The sequence below is a fragment of the Musa acuminata genome, chromosome BXJ1-7, assembly GCF_036884655.1.
Source record: "Musa acuminata AAA Group cultivar baxijiao chromosome BXJ1-7, Cavendish_Baxijiao_AAA, whole genome shotgun sequence".
Taxonomy (NCBI): Eukaryota; Viridiplantae; Streptophyta; class Magnoliopsida; order Zingiberales; family Musaceae; genus Musa; species Musa acuminata.
Window position 1 is genome coordinate 4,244,682 of NC_088333.1, and position 18,718 is coordinate 4,263,399.

General features: G+C 37.8%; 2 protein-coding genes across 2 annotated transcripts; both read left to right on the forward strand.

Annotated features, from left to right (window-relative positions):
* Positions 1-267: 267 nt before the first annotated feature.
* On the forward strand, positions 268-5,672 carry LOC135678334 (uncharacterized). Its single transcript, XM_065191010.1, has 2 exons — positions 268-968; positions 5,208-5,672. The coding sequence occupies exon 1, from the start codon at positions 443-445 to the stop codon at positions 941-943; it is 501 nt and encodes a 166-aa protein (XP_065047082.1). The 5' UTR covers positions 268-442; the 3' UTR covers positions 944-968; positions 5,208-5,672.
* Positions 5,673-10,356: 4,684 nt separating this feature from the next.
* Positions 10,357-16,405, forward strand: LOC135678335 (probable receptor-like protein kinase At5g18500). Its single transcript, XM_065191011.1, has 8 exons — positions 10,357-10,896; positions 12,132-12,815; positions 12,919-13,023; positions 13,276-13,398; positions 13,739-13,909; positions 13,986-14,115; positions 14,932-15,141; positions 15,932-16,405. Exons 2-8 carry the CDS (start codon positions 12,151-12,153, stop codon positions 16,064-16,066), a joined length of 1,539 nt encoding a protein of 512 aa, XP_065047083.1. The 5' UTR covers positions 10,357-10,896; positions 12,132-12,150; the 3' UTR covers positions 16,067-16,405.
* Positions 16,406-18,718: the final 2,313 nt, after the last annotated feature.

Consider the following 18,718-nt stretch of genomic DNA (forward strand, 5'->3'; position numbering starts at 1 on the left):
TGGACTGAGTCTTATCTAAGCTAATAAAAGAAAACAGTTTAAGATTTTGTGCTGTACCCATCCATGTCCTCGTCGTGGCCTTGTAATGAATGAACAACGGTCGGTCTCAGCAGTAGCATACAGAAAACAAAAAAGCAATTCCTCTCATAAAATTTGTATTATTATACTATTAACTATAAATTTAGTCATAGTTGATTGGCGAAATCTGCGGAGGTTTCGCGGGTCTGCCTTCACAGATAAAGACACCGTCCTCTCGTCCTCCGCTCCTCCATTCGTTTCCACCCCATCCACCCGTTGCGACGCCACCATCACCCCTCCTACAGCTGTTTCCATCTCCTCCCTCCCGTTTCACTCTTTTCCGCTTCTTTTTATCCCCACCTCCCCCCTCTCTCCCTCTCTTCAAGAGAGGAGAGAGGGGTGGACCGCCGTCGTCGCTGATTTCATGGGCTCGGCCAACCATTCGCCGGGTTCAGACGATGCAGCGATGGCCACGGCGGACGAGATGTTCTCCAAGCGCGGCTGCTGCTGCTTCTTTGTGCCCTGGCCTAACAAGGCCTGGGAGAGGATAATGCCCCCGGCGTCGGAGCGGACCGACGGGGCCTGCCCCGCGGCGAGCCGGCGGTGGTGGTGCAGAGGATGGAAGGCTATCCTCAAGGTGCGGGAGTGGTCCGAGCTCGTGGCCGGCCCCCGGTGGAAGACCTTCATCCGCCGGTTCCGCCGCCGGCCCCGGAACGGCGGCGGAGGCAAGCCCGGCGGCAGGTTCGGGTACGACCCCATGAGCTACGCCCGCAACTTCGACGAGGGGCAGGGCAGCGACTCGGACGGCGACACCGTCCGGCGGGGTTTCTCCGCCAGGTACGCCACCCCGCCCGCGTTGGCCAAGTCGTCGATGGACTTGGGGGGCCTCAACGACGCGCCGCTCCTCGTCGGCTACGCCCACTGAGGAGGAGGAGGACGCCGATTTTGAGGTCGGAGGAAGGAGAGGAGTTTGTTTCTTGGTCGGCTGATTATTCGTTTTCGAATGCGATTTCTGTTCGTTATTTGTGTTTCGGTATTATTTATTACGTGATGATTGGAGGGGAGAAAAATAAAAGCAGCGATAGGTTTAATGGGTGTGATTTTTTTTGCTTTTCCCAAGGAACAAAGGGTCTTGTAGTTTCAATTAAAACACCACTCCTCACTACTTATTCCATGAATTTTCTTTTATTCGAGGGTCGAAATGTCTTCCCTCCTTCATGTTCTTTATTCTTTTCATGGTTTTCTAAAATAGCTCGTTTGGTTTTACATTTTAAGGAAAGATTGGACAGTTCAAATGGAGAGGAGAGGAGAGTTCAAAGTTTTGTTTAATCATAATACTTTATATGGATCGTATGAGTGTTGGGTAAATGAGAAGGTTTAATTAGATATATAGAGTTAGCAAGAAAGATAGAACACAAATTATTTATAAAATAATTAGGTGGAGCTATAATAGGTGTTAACATGTGATAGAGAGACTATGTGGGTTACTACGTAGATGATGTAGTTAGAAGAAGAGTAATAATTACAACAATATAAAGAGCGATAAGAAAACATTTAAAGAGATTTTATTAAAAATTATAAATAAAAAATTAAATATTCTTAACTTAAGTTAACGATATAAATTTTTACTGTGGTTTATGTTTTATTTGTGTTTTTTTTTTGCATAGGCATGTGGTTTGGTATAGCTAAGAGTTGAAAACTAATAACGAATATATATATCACTGATCATATCTCGTCAGGTGAGTTAACAAAGGAGAGAACGCCCCAACCAGCGATATATTTATCACTAATCATCCTCCTCCTTCGAACGTTGGCTCTCGTGAAGAGTCTTCTATTGGTCGAAGATGAGACTGATGTGGAGGAATATATTTAGACATGCCTTGTCAACTAAATAAGGTAGGGCAACAAAAGTCAGTGGGACTTTTGGAACCGTTGCTAATACTATAAAAGGCCATAAGAGATCATTTTCTTAGACTTCGTATCAAGCTTGTTGGCGGTAGGTGGACTTAAATCGATACTCGTGGTGGTCGATTGGTTTTTAAATTATACAACATTTATTGTTGCACCTCTATACTGCTCGGTAAAGAAGGCAGTCAAGTTGATGATGAAAAATGTGGTATTGTATTAGGGAGTTCCACACAAAATCATCAACAATCGAGATGTGCGTTTCTTAAGATGATTTTGGATCGAGCTATTTAAATTGTTAGGATCCAAGTTATACTTCTCCATAAGCCTCCACCCTTAAATAGATGACCAAACTGAAAGAACAAGTTCACTCCTTGAGCAATATCTTCAGTACTAAGTGAGTGCCAACCAATAAGATTAAGTGAATTTGTTGAACATAGCCCAATTCTTCTATAACTTACAACGGAGCTCCATATCCAACAAGAGCCCATTTGAGATCATTACTAGATAGCAGTCGTCAACTCCTTACACCTTGACGATCGATTATACTAGAAGTAGCTCATCAATGTAACACTTTACAAAAGAATGACATCGAAACATAGATATTCCCGAGTATACTTGGAGAAGGTGATTAAAAAGATGAAGAAGTAGGCAGATCATGAAAGGCAACCATACGAGTTTAAAGTCAACGACTTGGTGCTGGTGAAACTCCCACCAATATCATTGCAGTTCTTTAGCCATAGAGTGCACAAGGGAATAGTGTGTAAGTATGAAGGACCCTTCCCAATTATCAATAGGGTAAGCAATATCTCCTACAAGTTGCAATTGTTAGTGTGCATTAAAATTCACAATGTCTTCCACATAAGCAACTTGAAAGCCTACCACTTAGATCCACAAGATGCTTCCTGAAATGTTTCAACTTGGCTACCCCACCAATGCCTCCTACGAAAAACGAGTCAAAGTCATTTTAGTTGATTGCAAGATAAAGCTACCCAAAGGAGCAGAGCAGATCGAATACTTGGTGAAGTGGCGAAAGCTTAATTATAGGATCGTTTGTAACTTAATTTGGTGAAGTTGGGAGTCTAAAGACACCTTGTGACACGAAAAAGCAATCCGTAAAGCCTACCAGCAAGCCTCAACAAGGGTGTCAACAGTTTAATTAGGAGATCGTTTATAACTTTTGTTTGCTTGTACATATGTTTGGCAGTGTGTTTTGCCTTGTTTATGTATGTTTTTGCTTGAAAAATGTGAGCAAGAACAGTTTACAGAGCTATAGAGCAATCGCTCATCAAAATGGGCAAAACTATCCCAGAATGGCTCAATTTTTACATATCATGGCCTGTTTTTTGTAGGTTGTGGTGTTGTCATCAGCCATTTTAGTTCCCTAGCACAACTCGACACAAGGCTAGATGGGGGTTTGGGATAGTGTTGAGCATCGATTGGATTCAGAAGTTTGTACCCTAGAACCAATGTGCTCAACACCATGTGAGCAATCATTTGTGGACTTGCAATTATTCATTCTAAAGTTATTGTTTTCGCTTTCCTCTCTTTTTTCTCTTGCACACCAAATGCTTGCTAAATTACTTATAAGGCTGTCCTCTTTGCGAGACATTGAGACTTGTCCACCACTCGTTTTCTGAAATAATTAATTTGCTCTTTTACAGGTCCTTCGGGACCTAAGAAAGATTACAACTAGGCTAACCCTTTGTAGAAGGATAACGCAAGGGTGCTTCATGACTTAGGCAATTCCAACTAAGTTCGTGACAGTCCGATGAACTCCTAAGCCACTTCCTCGGCCACATCAAACTCTTTGCGGGAAGCAGCCCAGAATCAAGTTGGGTTGATTCGGACATCATCGATATCCACCACATCATAGACCAAGCCTTCTTTTTCCGAACTCTTTTGTGGCGAATGAATGCAGTGAACACAGGCTATGCAATGGCAACTAATATGAATTGGATGAAAGCCTAAAACCAAGGAAGTTGCAGCCTGTTGTATGCATACAGACAATGGAAATGAGGATGTGAGCACACAAATTATAAGATCGAGGCAGTATGTGCAATTGGTAATCATGATGTTTCTACCATTAAAGCCATACAGAAAAGTTCCAGGGGAAGGTTGACAGGAAATGATACGAGTGGTACAAAACTGCAATTGACAGATCCTACTGGGTTCTGTCCTTTCAAACACAATTATCAAAACAAAAGAGAAGAAGTTCAAACTAATACAGAATGCATTTATAGAAATTAGATCTTCTTGGGCTACAAGAGGTCACAGAATTATGACAGATAGCTGGAAGGATGTGCAGATAAACATGATAAATGACTTCCTGGTATCTGGCTCAAGAGGAACATTCTTTTTCTTTGAGTTGATACTTCTGATGAAGTAAAAGAAATGCTAACAAGACCTTTTAAGATATTGGGCAAAGTTATAGAGGCAGCAGGTGGGGGAAGGTGGCACAAATACCAAACTGATTTTGTTTTCAACATTTTCAGATCTTTTTGGTAGATGAACTGGAATTTGCTGTTCCCAAGTCAAGAATAATCTTCTGCTGGGCTTATGTGATAATCACAGAAAACACTACATGCTATAAGGCTCCTGGGAAACTGCTAGAGGAAATGAGAACAAGTTTATTCTGGACACTTTGTGCTGCTTATTCCCCTGTTAAAATTCTGGAGGATTTTACAAATTTAGAAGCGGGTCAGAGAGTGCCTTGAGAAAGGAAAGAAGATAACTAGGCACATACCAACCAAATCTGGTTGTTAAATCTTGTGGAAAAGAATTTACAGCTGCCAATGGACTTCTTAAACCATTTTTCAGAAGGTTTATGACTAATTTTCTACTTTGTTATGATGCTAGATCATCAGTCTGCTTCCAAAAAAATATTCCACTTTAGTAAGTGTAATTCATCCTGATTGGGCAGATCAGATGGGGGAAATGGAGTTCAACATTTTGGAAGAAGCAGATCTGTAAAGAAGCCTGTGAACCACCCTTCACAATAGTTGAGCAATGATATGTTGTCTATACCATCACTCTATAATGACACCTACCGAACTAAGCTTGCTGGTGATGAGCAGAAGTATGGGCCATTTTGCAGTGTTTATGGATGATTATTCACATGAATTACTTTCTGAATCCATCATACTGCTACTGTCCACTTACGATGCTTGTGTTATACTTGTTTTGTTTACATTTGGTACATTCCAGAGGTCCTTCATGGCTTGAATGAATGCGTAACCTGACTGGAACTAGATAATGGAAAATGATTTATTTCTGCTGCACAGGTAATTGATTTGTGGATATTGGTCAACCAGCCTTGCAAGATGATGAGGTAACTCATGGTTCTTTCTTTCTTGCTATTTCTTCTGTTGTCACCATTATCCACCATTTGAATTTGTTGCTTAATTCTGGATAAAGATACTCTCTATAACGATATGGAGCAAGCAGTGGCACAAGCGAGATCAACAAGTTTGAGATCTTCAATGGAGAGTCAAAGAAGGTCTACACAGATGTTGCATTACCTGAAATGTGCTGCAACCGATGAAGATGACGCTGGTTTTTATTTTCTTCATGTTAATTTGGAAATGAGATTTTGATGAACTCTAATTGGCCATTACTGACTGAATCTTACTGCTATGGATTATTGTTTAGTGTGAGTAATAATGTAGATCATCTGCTAACCATTAGCTCGATGTAATTCTATCAGATTAGAACTTTTTAGAAGAAATACTCAGTTTTCTTTTCCTCCATGTCGGTCTTGCTCCTGATGTCTGTGTTTTGGATGATTAATAATACAAGGTTGCTCCAGGGAAATAGAAGGTTAAACACTTAAAATACACTCTGAAGTTTCTGATACGAGAAAACTGGAGGGTAGGATTTTGAATGATGAAGGCTTCTAAAAGGTAGTGCTCTGCTGCTTAGCAACACATATCACTAATTTCTGAGACTTAAATCAGATTTTTGTACCAAGAAAAAAAAGGAAAAAAAATTAAAGAAATGAGCTGGTAAAGAGCTGCAGGTTGTCCATAAATTAGATGCTTTCAGGTTTCATACCACTTCTGGTCCCAGTTTTCCACACTTTTATAACCAAGTACATCCATTTAAAAAAAGGGAAAACAAATCAAGCTAAAGAACTGTCCTATTCAAGTCCATAGGGTATGTTTTAATCTGAACTGTAGAAGAAATTTTGATCTCCAGAGTCTTTACCTCTGGAACTGACCATAGGATAATCATGTGTCACGGATTCTATAGCATGATGCTGAAATTTTGGCACTTCACAATCTTGTGACATGAGAACTGTGGCAAGGTCTTGTAGCACTGCTCTTTCTCCCATCTCCTTGTTTTCTTCTCTCAATGTCATAATCCTTTCATGGCCTCTTATTAGCTTTACTCTTTCTTACTTGTAGACTGAAGGTGATGTATTGTCAGTGCATTTCTTCTCTCAGGATACTTCGATAACATCATATACTTGGAGGATAGAAGCTGCTGCAACAAGTCAGCTTTATGCACTCATCAACAGAAATGCACATGCACCTCGTTTTCAGCCAAATGGGCTCACTCTATATAGTAGCAGCTTGGTTGGCCTCTTGCTCTGTCTCTATTGTCAATAATCTAATGGTCCCCATGGTTGTTGCTCAGCTATATTTTACTGCACTTAACAATTTCATGTCCTTTGCTGCTGCAGTTGCAATGAAGCTCATAATTTAGCACCTCCTCCTGGCTGACGAACTTTGAACAACCTATCCTGTACTTTCATGGATGCTGGAAAATATTGTGTAAGCAAACTGAAAGTTTGGTGGCTGAATGAATCACAAAGAAGTAGGTACATGTCTTGATGACCTTCTGCTGCTCTGTCCATAGCCTGAAGTGATGTTGCTAATAACAGCCCCTTTTTTTTATCTCAGTGTGCAATGAACTGCATCCTGAAATCATATCCTTTTTCTGCCGCTGACAGTTTCTTGCTGCAGGGTCTGTGGTTGGTTGTAGCCATTAATGATTCCAGTATAATCTGTAGCTGGTGTCCTCTGTAATAACTATTCAAGCTCAGTTTGATCCACAACCATAAAGAGTGCCACCTAATGCTCAACAGCCAGCAACTGTGAAATGAACTCTATCTGCTTCCAGTAATCATTTTCAGAATCTCTCTGCCCATAAATTGTGAAATGGATGGACAAAGTAAAGAAAGCCTGAAACTGTGAAGAGAGACCAAGTCAAAAAAACTATGGTAAGCCAACTTCACTAATGCATATATTTTTGTATACAAGTTGCATTTGCATAATTCGACATCATAATTTGTAAAAAATATGTTGCAAGATTAGATTAAAAGGGTAAAAAAATATGAATACATTTTGGATGACTAATTTTCACTAGTTAGATGAAGAATGCGCATATCGCGTTGTGATATCAATAGCTTATTGTTTCTTAAAGAACTATCTGGTTTCCAAGTTTAAATTGGACTGCTAGAAGGTCTGAGTAGAAAATAAATTTGTAATTGTAAAATTGCAGTGATCAGAAAACAAAGAAATGGTTTTTTTTTTTTCTATGATTTTGGTAATAGATAGTATAATCATCATATCTCATTACTTGTGTGCCATTACAGCATGAGATAACACCACTTACATCAACATCAAGATCTTCCTCCATATAAACTACATAATCTGGGCCAGCAAGTCAACAATGGCTTACTTGTCACGCACCATATACTAATATGGGAAGTTTAAAGATTGGAAGCAATCCTTTTCTCTTCTTCTCTAAAGATGCTCACATCATCTATTTTGGCTCTTTTATCTCCAAGCTGGAGAACAAGATCATGGGAATCCATCATGCTGGGCCATCACTGTCTTCATTGCTTTGGACGGCAAAATATTGTGTTGTTATGCCTGTTTGGAATCCACTATGTGATAAAGCCATGTTTAGAGAGGGCATGATTTGTGGCACCCAGAAGACTTTGGTATTGCTTACTTTTAGATGTTGCAATTGGTACATCCAAGGGACAAAAAGACCCACACCATCTTAATCCATAACATACTGGTGGTTGACCATTATTCTTCACTGAAATATTATCCATGATGGCATAGAGTAAAGAAGTTCCAATTGTGAACATATCTTTACTACAGAATGATTGCATTCCAAAGTTGAGATATGATTTTTCTTTTCTTCTTTCTCAGGGCCCTGAAAGGTAAAGGTGGAACAATTAAATAAGCATGACACTGTGCTGCCCCAGGAACTGCTGCACCAGAGCAAGCTCATTGAAACTTCTTGAGAGGGATAAAACCACACACTTCATGCTCTAATCCTCTATTGTTGTGTTTGCTTAAATACTTGCACAGTATGACAACTTTAGCTCATGTAGGTGCAAACTGCTCTTTTGTTATTCTACACTGCAGTCTCTTGAATTCCATGCATGCAAATACATCTCTTCAGGTACATCTTCCTAAGAAAGAAACCCCATCCTCTCTGGCTGACCTAAGAATGATGTGTGTTGACATGATGTATCTCTGTTAGCTTGGTCCTTGTTAGAAGCCATACTTCTGTAGGTAAACTGTAGTGGTAGCCATACCTCTCTCTCTCTCTCTCTCTCTCTCTCTCCCTCTCTATAATTGAGGAAGGAAACAGAGTTTGTTGACTCATGAGACTTGCAGTTGTCCCAACAAATCATTCAAAAGATGGATTACTAAGCATACATTTAAGGATTCATCTTCCATATGATTTGGTCTCTCATGATTCATGTCCAGCACCACCACTCAGAGATTTCTGCATGGATGTTCATGATTTTTTTTTTACTTGTTATTGAAAATCAAGCATCTGAATCAAATTCCTTGAACTTAGTTGGAGAATTCTAAATGCTCTTTGTCATCAACACTGCATACAAATTGTTCCATAGCAATCCTGCATGAAAGCCACACTCAACCTACTTGACCTGTTCATCAGCTCTACATTTCAAGTTCATATGCAAGATTAGGTGAGACTAATGGCTCGTTCTGCTGCTAATCAACTCCCATCTACCCCACCCCAGCTGAATAAAATACCCATCCGACCAACCAACATCAACACCTTCTCCATCCCCCACTCTTCTTCTCCTTTGGGGATTAATTAGCCAGTTCATGACCACTCTTGGCACTTCAAACAATTCATTCCATCAAACAGATGGCAAGCGTGGAACATATGGGTTGGGTACAAAGAACTCAAAAGGAGTAGCTGACATTTCAAGATACATTGCTGTCATATGCTGGTACTACTTCTCAATCCTTCACCATCCTCCTCTCCTCTCCTCTCCCTTTGTTAGCTCCACCCTTCAATTCCCCCAGAAAAACACAAAAATAACATATAATATGAAAACGAATCCAAATCAAAAGTCAAATGCTAGCATTAAAACCTTGGCAATTATAATTAGATACTCGAAGGATCCAATTTAAATCATAATCAAATCCCTTCTTAAATCAGACACTAATTTCTTCTTAATTAAATTATAACGAGATATTGATGGGAAATTATAATGGTAGAGCGTGATATCGAGTGGGGATTACGCAAGAGATCTTCGAATTAAATGAAAATGATCCATCTATTTTGAATTTTTCTGATTTTTTTTCTCGAGATGTGTGTTGTGCAATTATTAATAACATGCATGCACGCCATGCCCTCTCTCATAACAATCAGTGTGGGAAATTAATTGCGTGCTCTTTCAGGCTATCTTATTTGAGTTTTTCTTTTATTTTTTTTAATATTTAGTTCGATAATTTTACCACAAATTGATAGGGATGAAAATAAGTAGGAAAATTAAGGTGGAGCCATCTAATATTGTTTTGATTTATCAATAATGACAACGAATTAAAATTAAAATTTGCCATCTCTCTTATATTGAAGAATTAGAGTTTAAATCCCATTTATGCATTATATATATATATATAGCATTTTCCATGCTATTTATTTTTCTCAAGGCTTCCAATGACTCAATAAAAAAAAGAACATGATATTAAAAAATAACAGAAAAAAGGAAAATGCAATAATTTTCTAAATTGATTAATTTTAAAAGTTCGAAAAATAATTTTTAATCTTGTTTATGTTTAAAGCTACTATAAAAAACATAATATTAGAAAACATTAAGATGATGATTTTACTCTTTAATATATCATGCAACACTACTAAATGAGGGTGGAGAAAGAGAAAGAGAAGGTGAAGGTCACGTGACACCCTATGATGGGGCGAATATAACGATATAAAATGATAGAAGAAAGGATATTTATATAATTATAAAAATTAAAGGTACTATCAATATATATATATATATATATATATATATAAAGAGAGAGAGAGAGAGAGAGGGGTATATATGGAAAAACAAAAATAGAATCTTTTTCAGAAAAATCGTCTGTATATGAATTCCAAAAAATAAAAATAAAAATAAAGGATGACAATTCCATGTCACCTCTTCTGCCAACTCTTTTACTGCAACCAGAAGCATCGCCTCCTCCTCCTCTTCCTCCTCCCCAGTCTCCTCTCCACCTCTTCCTCCTCCTCCACTTCCATTTGCTACCTACCGTTGACAACTCCATCTCTCCCTCTCCCTCTCCCACCTCCTTCCTCCTCCTCCTCTTCCTCCTCCTCTCTCTCTCTCTCGCTCATGTGTACCATTCCCCTTTCCTACTACAAATCCAAGGCGCTACCTTTGTTCCTGTGCAGCTTCTCCTAGAGCTAGATTCAGGGCTAGGCTTTCAGAGGAGGAGCTTCTGTAGCCTTCCAAAACTCTATTCCGGCTTAGATCTGAGGCGCCGCTTCTTTCCGACAGCTCTGTGAATCGTTTCTTGAAGCCTCTCTGTCTCCCGGATCTGATTCCCTGAGGCAAATGGTGCCGTAGCTTTCGACATCTCTGGTGGCGCAGCTTCGCTCCGTCGGCTCGCTTCTTGGCTGAACCTTGCGGAACGGGGGACGGAAGGGCCGAAAGATTGGATCTTGGTGGAGATCTGGAGATACAAGGTATGTTTGAGAGTCGATGGACCCAGATTTGTCGTGCCCTGGCTTGATTTCGTGGAAAAAAAATTATTGCATGTGGCGTATGGGATAAAACCATGTTCTTTTCTTCTTCTGGGTGTTAATTTGTTATTGTGGTGCGAGAAATCTAGATTTGGAGTGCCTGTTTGGTGTTTCTGTTTCCTTACTGATGATGCTCTTGGAAGCAGTTAGTAGTTCTTTATTGAGTTGAACTTGCTGGTAAACTTGATGCAGGAGTTGGTTAAGGTGGAGTGGTTTCTCCACCTGTGATTTTATAAGACTCTACAAGACTGAAAAATGGGAGAATGTTAATATGTACATTGAATTAAGTAGGGAATATTTCTTCTCGCTTTTCTTAATTCTGAATTTAACAGTATGGAATACTTGCAGATTCTGGTAGGTCCATTTTGACCAAGTTAAAATGTTCTGGAAGTTGATTGTGCACTCAATTGTTGTGTACTTCTTTTTAGTATAGGATAAAAGAATAAGAGCTCACATTTTAAGAGTGATCTGTTATTTCAGCTGGGAGTTATGTGTATGTGTGTCTGTGTGTGTTTTGTGCTTGCTAATTTTTGTTTCCTTCTTTATATGCTTGTCTCCACTTTTGTGTCTTTGCTTGTCACCCTCTCTTATAAGAGGGTCGGTACGATTATGGATATCTTCTGAGCATTTGCCATGCTATGACTGTAATGCTTGCCTTAAAAGTTCATATCTCGTGGAAATAAATGATAGTCTTCTCATCCCTATTTTAGGCCCTGTTGTGATAGGTAGCCTATGTTTTGTTTTTTCTTGAGTTCCTGAATATTTTCTACTGAATAGATAGCTTAAGCGTGTGATTTTTTTTTTTTAGTATTCATATGTTCTCCTTCAGTTTGTGCAACTTGAATCCATGAGAACTGTCATGGTTTGTACTGGGTTTATAGGATACTACACAGACCATGTTGGAAGTCTCCTAGTTATGATGCTGTAGGATGCTTCTGTGATCACTTTCATGATGTAGTTCCTTCTTTCTTATTACTATTCAATTGGAATTAGTGTATCATAATTTTTTTATGGTTTGGATGAAATATTTTCAGTGGTTATAAACAGTTGTACTTCTATAGCTGCCTTGAAAGGACATTTGCATAAGTATAAACCCCGCATTTTTTATCATTTATTTCAAATAATTATCTGAAGTGGTTGGAGTTTTACGCTTCATATTGGATTTTTTTCTCTTGCAGGAGCTTTGCTATCAGAAATATGTCATCTCTGAAGGAACATTTATATGATAAAACATTTCTTTTTGGCCTCAAGTTGTGGGTTGTAATTGGGATAATTGTTGGGGTCTCCATATTGGGTGTTCTTTCCATTCTAGTTATATGCCTTAATGCTAGGAGTCAAAGAAGGTCAAGGAGGGCTTCCAACAATCTTCCAGTTAGCCAAATACCACCGGTCTCAAAGGAAATTAAAGAAGTTAGGGTTGAACAAGTCTCAGCTAATGATTTTGTTGCACGTGATGGTATTCTGCTTACAGTTCATGATAAATCCAATGAAAAAGAAACGGACAAGGTTATGGTCCATTTGGGCTTGGGCAAATCAAGGCATGCTGATGAGAACAGTCATTCAGGCTCATTTCATTATATAGATAAAGATGGTAGTTGCCATTCTGGTGATGAAGGAAGTTCAGGGACAGTTGCTGTACATAGACAATCTTCTTACCGTATAACTGCTCCGTCACCTTTGACAGGCCTCCCAGAGTTTTCTTACCTTGGCTGGGGTCACTGGTTTACCTTGAGGGACTTGGAAATTGCAACCAATCGTTTTTCAAAAGATAATGTACTTGGGGAGGGTGGTTATGGTGTTGTTTATCGAGGACAACTCATCAATGGTACTCCAGTAGCAGTTAAAAAGCTTCTTAATAATCTGTACGCCTTCTTTGCATAATATTCTTTAAATTTGTAACATGTTTTTTTCATTTTTGATATTATGTTACCGCTTGAAATTTACCTCTTGGGTGTTTGATGACAGAGGACAAGCAGAGAAAGAATTCAGAGTTGAAGTTGAGGCCATTGGTCATGTCCGCCACAAGAATCTAGTACGCCTTCTTGGATACTGTGTGGAGGGTACTCAGAGGTACATTTCTGTTAAAACCCTTTATTCTATGGTCTCTACTGTGTTCTACGTGCTGGATGTTACATATGTGGTTCACTTCTGTCGGTTCCAAGTACAAGCCGCCACTTTTCATATTAAATGTCAATATTTTGTAACTAAATTACCCAATTTTAGACAATGCTAGAGTCTGGAATTGGATGTTAAAACTTGCTAAAACTTTTCAAGAATGATCATCCTAACTTGTCGTTTTGGTTGTATTTCTCAACAACTCAGGATGCTAGTTTATGAGTATGTGAATAATGGAAATCTAGAACAATGGCTTCATGGAGCTATGCGTCAGCGGGGTTCTCTTACTTGGGAGGCTCGCATAAAGATTCTTTTGGGCACTGCTAAGGCGTGAGTTCTTTTCTTTCTTTTTTCCTTTTATTGCTACTGTGTTATTGCTACCGTGTTCTTTCACTTTTAAGTAATATTTCATAGTTCTAGTAAGGATGACTCATGGCCTTGTTTTTTTTTATTTCTTTTCTTTCCGGGAATGAGTTTAATACGCCGGATAACTTTAGAGTCCTAAATCTACTTCCTTATTGCATCATATTGGGCTTGACTTTTATTTAAGCTTTGTTTTTAGTTTTTGAGCATTAGAACCTTCTGGTTGTCTTAACTATGTTTTTTGGCATAATATGAAATGTCATTTCTTGCATTTCTAATCTAGTCAGAGTTTACATGTTTGTGACAGTCTTGCTTATTTACACGAGGCCATTGAACCAAAAGTGGTGCACCGAGATATCAAATCCAGTAATATATTGATTGATGATGAATTCAATGCTAAAATATCTGATTTTGGTTTGGCCAAGCTTCTAGGAGCTGGTAAAAGTCATATCACTACTCGGGTTATGGGAACCTTTGGGTAAGTATTCTTCACCGTTAAAGCCACCAAATTATTCATTTTCATGGCTTAGCCTTATGGATTCTCCTATTTGCAGTTATGTGGCGCCAGAATATGCAAACACCGGACTGCTAAATGAAAAGAGTGATGTATACAGTTTCGGTGTTGTTCTTCTAGAAGCAATTACAGGGAGAGATCCTGTAGATTATGGGCGCCCCGCAAATGAGGTATTTATGGGCGACTGGTCATTTCAATCATGTTTAGTCATTACGAACAAGTTAAGATGGGTTAACTCCACGTGTTCTGCAGACTGCTGATAGTTTACTCATTGATCATTTCAGTTATCTGCATTCTTTGGGCTCTATCAATCTGATTTGCCTACCTAATTGCTTCAATTTTAATGTCTGGATGTGACAGCTATTTCACTTAATCAGTAATAGTCATTGAATTCTTTTTGTATTTATCAAACTTTCCTTTGTCACTTCTATTTAAAATCAGTTGTGCTAGACGTGTTTTTATAATTTTTTTTCGCAAAAATTGTTCATCTTTTCTACACTTGCTGGTCTTGTTTAAATTTGACTGATATTATGTCTAATTTTTTGACTATTTTCTAAGAAGATGAATGGATAGGTTGAACTATCATTAGACCCTATTGAACAAGGGATACGTGAATTGATTTTTAGCCTTCTGTAATATGACCAAGTTCTTCCAGTGCACTGATTCATAATATGGAAGTTCAAGCTTTTCCTACGATATCCTCCTTTAGTTGTGCACCCAAATTTAAGACCCATAGCAAAAGTATCATGCTCATACTTTTATGCTTGCATTGGATCTCAAGGAGATTTTCTGATGGATAAGGTGTAGTGTGTGCAATTAAAGAGGTCAAGAGTTCAAATCGTGTAGCGTCGTATACACATATTATGTAATGTTTGATTGGAAGAAACCACATTTAAAAAAATGTGCATTGGTAACGCAAACATTTATACATGGCATTATTTTCACTGTGCACTTTTCACTTCAAGTTATGCTTATTGTTATTGCAGGTAAATCTAGTTGACTGGCTCAAAATGATGGTTGGGAGTAGGCGTTCAGAAGAAGTAGTGGATCCAAGTATAGAGACAAGACCATCTACAAGAGCACTTAAACGTGCCCTTTTGACAGCTTTGAGGTGTGTTGATCCTGATTCGGAGAAAAGACCTAAGATGGGTCAGGTTGTCCGAATGCTGGATTCTGATGAGCCAATACCTCGTGAGGTATGATTATGTCGGCTTTATGTTTGATTTAGTTTTTACCATTTGCGAAGCAAAATCGTGGCTTTTAGTGTAATTATCTATGCAATGTGATAAAATAAGTGGAAATGTAAACCTCTTGCCACAAGGTTTGTGTGACTAAGCACATTTTCAGAAGAATGACCTTTGTATATTGTAAATATCGTTTTACTGAAAGAGAATTTAACAGCACTCTTTGATTAAGGTCTGATGGTTTGAGACCCGATTGTGATTATATTTTTGGACCTCTCATTCTTAAAAGGCATTAAAGTAGTTTCAAAACGGAAAAAGCAAAACTAAGACCATGGCAGTTTTGTTGAAAGGAGACAAATGCTGTATTGTGCATTTCCATGCATCAAAGATATTACAGGACAATGCCATAGTATTCCTGTGTATAATCTACAGGTTCTCATGGTTGTTTACAACAAGTACATTTGAGTAAGGCTGTTAACACATGTTGCTTTCTGACTACATTTTAAACAGCTCAAATTAGGCATGATGTTAAAAAGATTAACATGCTACGTTTTGGTGCTTGAATCTTGTAGTGTGCCTATTACGTAGTTGGTTGGTGCTATATCCAGTGGTGGTAGTGCGGGACTCTGGTCTCCGGTAGTATACAATGATGATGTATGGTTGCATGATCAAGATGCACAATGATCTGTAGGGATGTTGGCATGAATTTTAATCGATTAGAAATGCATTTGCTTTATGTTAGTTATGAAACTTTTGTTATGACATGGAACCATTTTAGTTAAACGCACTTGGGAATCTGCAGAATCGGAGACATCGACGCAACCGTGCTGGAAGCATAGATATGGATTCCCAGAGGGAGAGTTCTGACACAGATAAAAGTGACAACCCAGACTCCAAATACAGCAGCAGAAGGAACAGATCATCTTCAACCAATTGAGATTCTGTAATCTCGGAAAAGATTATCTCTGCCTGATTGCTTACATTCTTTTCACCAGCTGCTTCCCCAGACTGCAACAACTAATCATTTCTACCACTCTGTCAACAACGCCTCGAATTCAGATCAAGGCAGCTGTATTATCCATGTATTTTCACCTTATTTCATATTTTGTTGAAGGGAAGATTGTATTGTTGTATGTATGATGCTTCACAAGTACTTTAAACAGTATGTGTACAGGGTTTTAGCTTCTCGAGGGATGTGTGACCTTTTCCTGAAAAAGGGAAATGTTTCTTTGAATTGATTGCTTTGAAGAGAACTAATACCTCCTGTTTCATTTCAGGTTGTAGAAGTTTGTTTCTCACAGAGCAATTATCCAAAAATACTAGAAAACTGTGATTTTTCTTAAGTTCAGCATTCCAGTTGCCTAAATTTACTACATGATGATGCAAAAGAGCAATGTGATTAATGTCAATTATGATCTCCAGTATGTAATTTCGAATAGTACTGTTCAATACGGGCAATAAGTATCGGTCCGATGGCTATCGATACGCGGATCGTTCGTTACCGAACAGAATATGCTACAGTGTTATGGTAAGAGAAAGAAATATTTAAAATCGTTTGATAACAGTGATACAGCTTCAACGATCAATTGCTCTTTCTCATAATATTTAAATCTCTTTTTCTCTCCTATTTCATTTCATTATATTTTTCATATTCGCTTTTTTTCTCACATTTGTGATCTTCTAAATTTTACAAAACAATGATTTGTGAATTGAATCAAAACTAATTTGGAAAGATCGAGGAAGAACTTTCTAATCTTATCTTATGTTTACATAAGGATATTCGTAATGGACTGAAATACGAACCTTGCACAAGATATTCTTCAAAGTCCGAAAAAGATATGTTATACTATTCTTACCTAATTTACATTAATTTTGTTAAACTTTTGCTATTACTATATTTATTTCTAATTTAAAAATCCTATCCTAATTTTTTTTTATTTTCAGGTATTTTCGAATGATTTTATACCTAAATTAGGTGTACCACTCAATACGCCCTAATGTACCGTTCCGTACATGGTATCATACCGTACCGAGTCAATCTCGAAACATCGATAGGGTATAGGTATTATATACCTTGCTTTAGACTCCATTTTATACTGCACATCAGACATATGTTGTACCTCAATGGAATCATCTTATTCTTGTTCATGAAACCTTTAGGCACATCTGTGACACATTATGCAATTAAGTATTTTTCTGAAATTTCAACAGTAATATCATGGATTCACCTCATGATGTACTGCGTAGCATTCGAGGTCTGTGGCTTTTGATGTCTAAAATGAAGTTGCATAAATGTTGAACATGATATATGATATTTGATTTAAACAATAACGATGTTGGGGACAACAAAAGTTCAAATGTTATTCACTTATTTGTCTCGACAACAATTTACCCATTCAAAATCTTGAAAGTTTCAGATGATTTAATCGGACCAGTAAAGTCCCGACGATGGTTTGTCTTTAGCCCTATTTGTTTAAATATGAATCCTTCCGAAGTTTGGAATTATAGTATATTATAATATAATGAAATTATGTTATAATATTTTTATTTAATATTATTAAATTTTAAAATATTATATCATAGTCCAAAAAAACCTGTGAAAAAATGAATTGATTAGTTCAAAAACGAATAGCAGACAACTCTTAACATGTTGTTGTGAAGACGAAAGCTTTACGAATAATTCAATAAACATTTAGCGTGAAAAAAAAAAAAGAATTGAAAGAGAAAATAAGTACTTTACGAGGTAAAGTAACAATCGTAAATCCTCAAAGGAGATTGCTTATCAAATATCGATGGAAAGTTCTCGTATGCTGTGCATGCAATTTTATCATTTTCTTTTTGGTGATGAACAATGGGTTTGATCGCATGAGTTTACCACCAACCCAGCCGATATCTTCTCAAATATATGAGATGAGATTTCAAAATCTCAATACTTGTAATAAATGAGTCGTATGGCTTTTCGTTATCCCTACTGAAAATTCCAAATCTGATGACTCCTAGGCACAGTAACTTAACCCAAGTGAATTGCTTGGCTTGGCCATGGTTATAACCGATGATTCCAATCCTACGGTAAATGAAATCAAAATCCAATTTGTTCCGAGCGATTTTGATTTTCCGATTTCTATCCCATCATTTTTTTTTTAATTCTTATTTTGTATTTTTCCCATTAACATATAATTTTTATTTTCATTTTCATTTTTCAGTCGATTTAACATCTAATATTTAATATTGTATTCATGGAATAGAGTATGAATTTAATTTCATTCATTCATGAATTTTTATTTTTCAGTCGATTTAATATTTAATATTTATAACATTTTTCAGTGGGTTGCGGTTCTTTGGACGGCGCGGTCAGACTGACGACTATTCATGAAATAGAGTAGAGAAGAATATAAACAATCGAAGAATGAAAGACTTCAGTTTTGAAATAGGAGTCAACTAATTCCAATAGTCGAGTCGTCTAAACGTAACAAATCTCGACCCAATTGCATCACCAAAATTCCTTCTTCAATTAATAAAATAAGAGTAGCCGTTGACTTTGAATAGTGATCACGTGCATTGCACGTTGTAACCATCCAAACCCCTGTGT

Excerpts from the sequence above, each read along its gene's own strand:
- LOC135678335 (XM_065191011.1), top strand. The coding sequence starts at position 12,151 with ATGTCATCTCTGAAGGAACATTTATATGATAAAACATTTCTTTTTGGC. Across the intron at positions 13,399-13,738 it reads CTTTTGGGCACTGCTAAGGC|TCTTGCTTATTTACACGAGG; the intron begins GTGAGTTCTTTT and ends TGTTTGTGACAG. Across the intron at positions 13,910-13,985 it reads CGGGTTATGGGAACCTTTGG|TTATGTGGCGCCAGAATATG; the intron begins GTAAGTATTCTT and ends TCCTATTTGCAG.
- LOC135678334 (XM_065191010.1), top strand. The coding sequence starts at position 443 with ATGGGCTCGGCCAACCATTCGCCGGGTTCAGACGATGCAGCGATGGCC.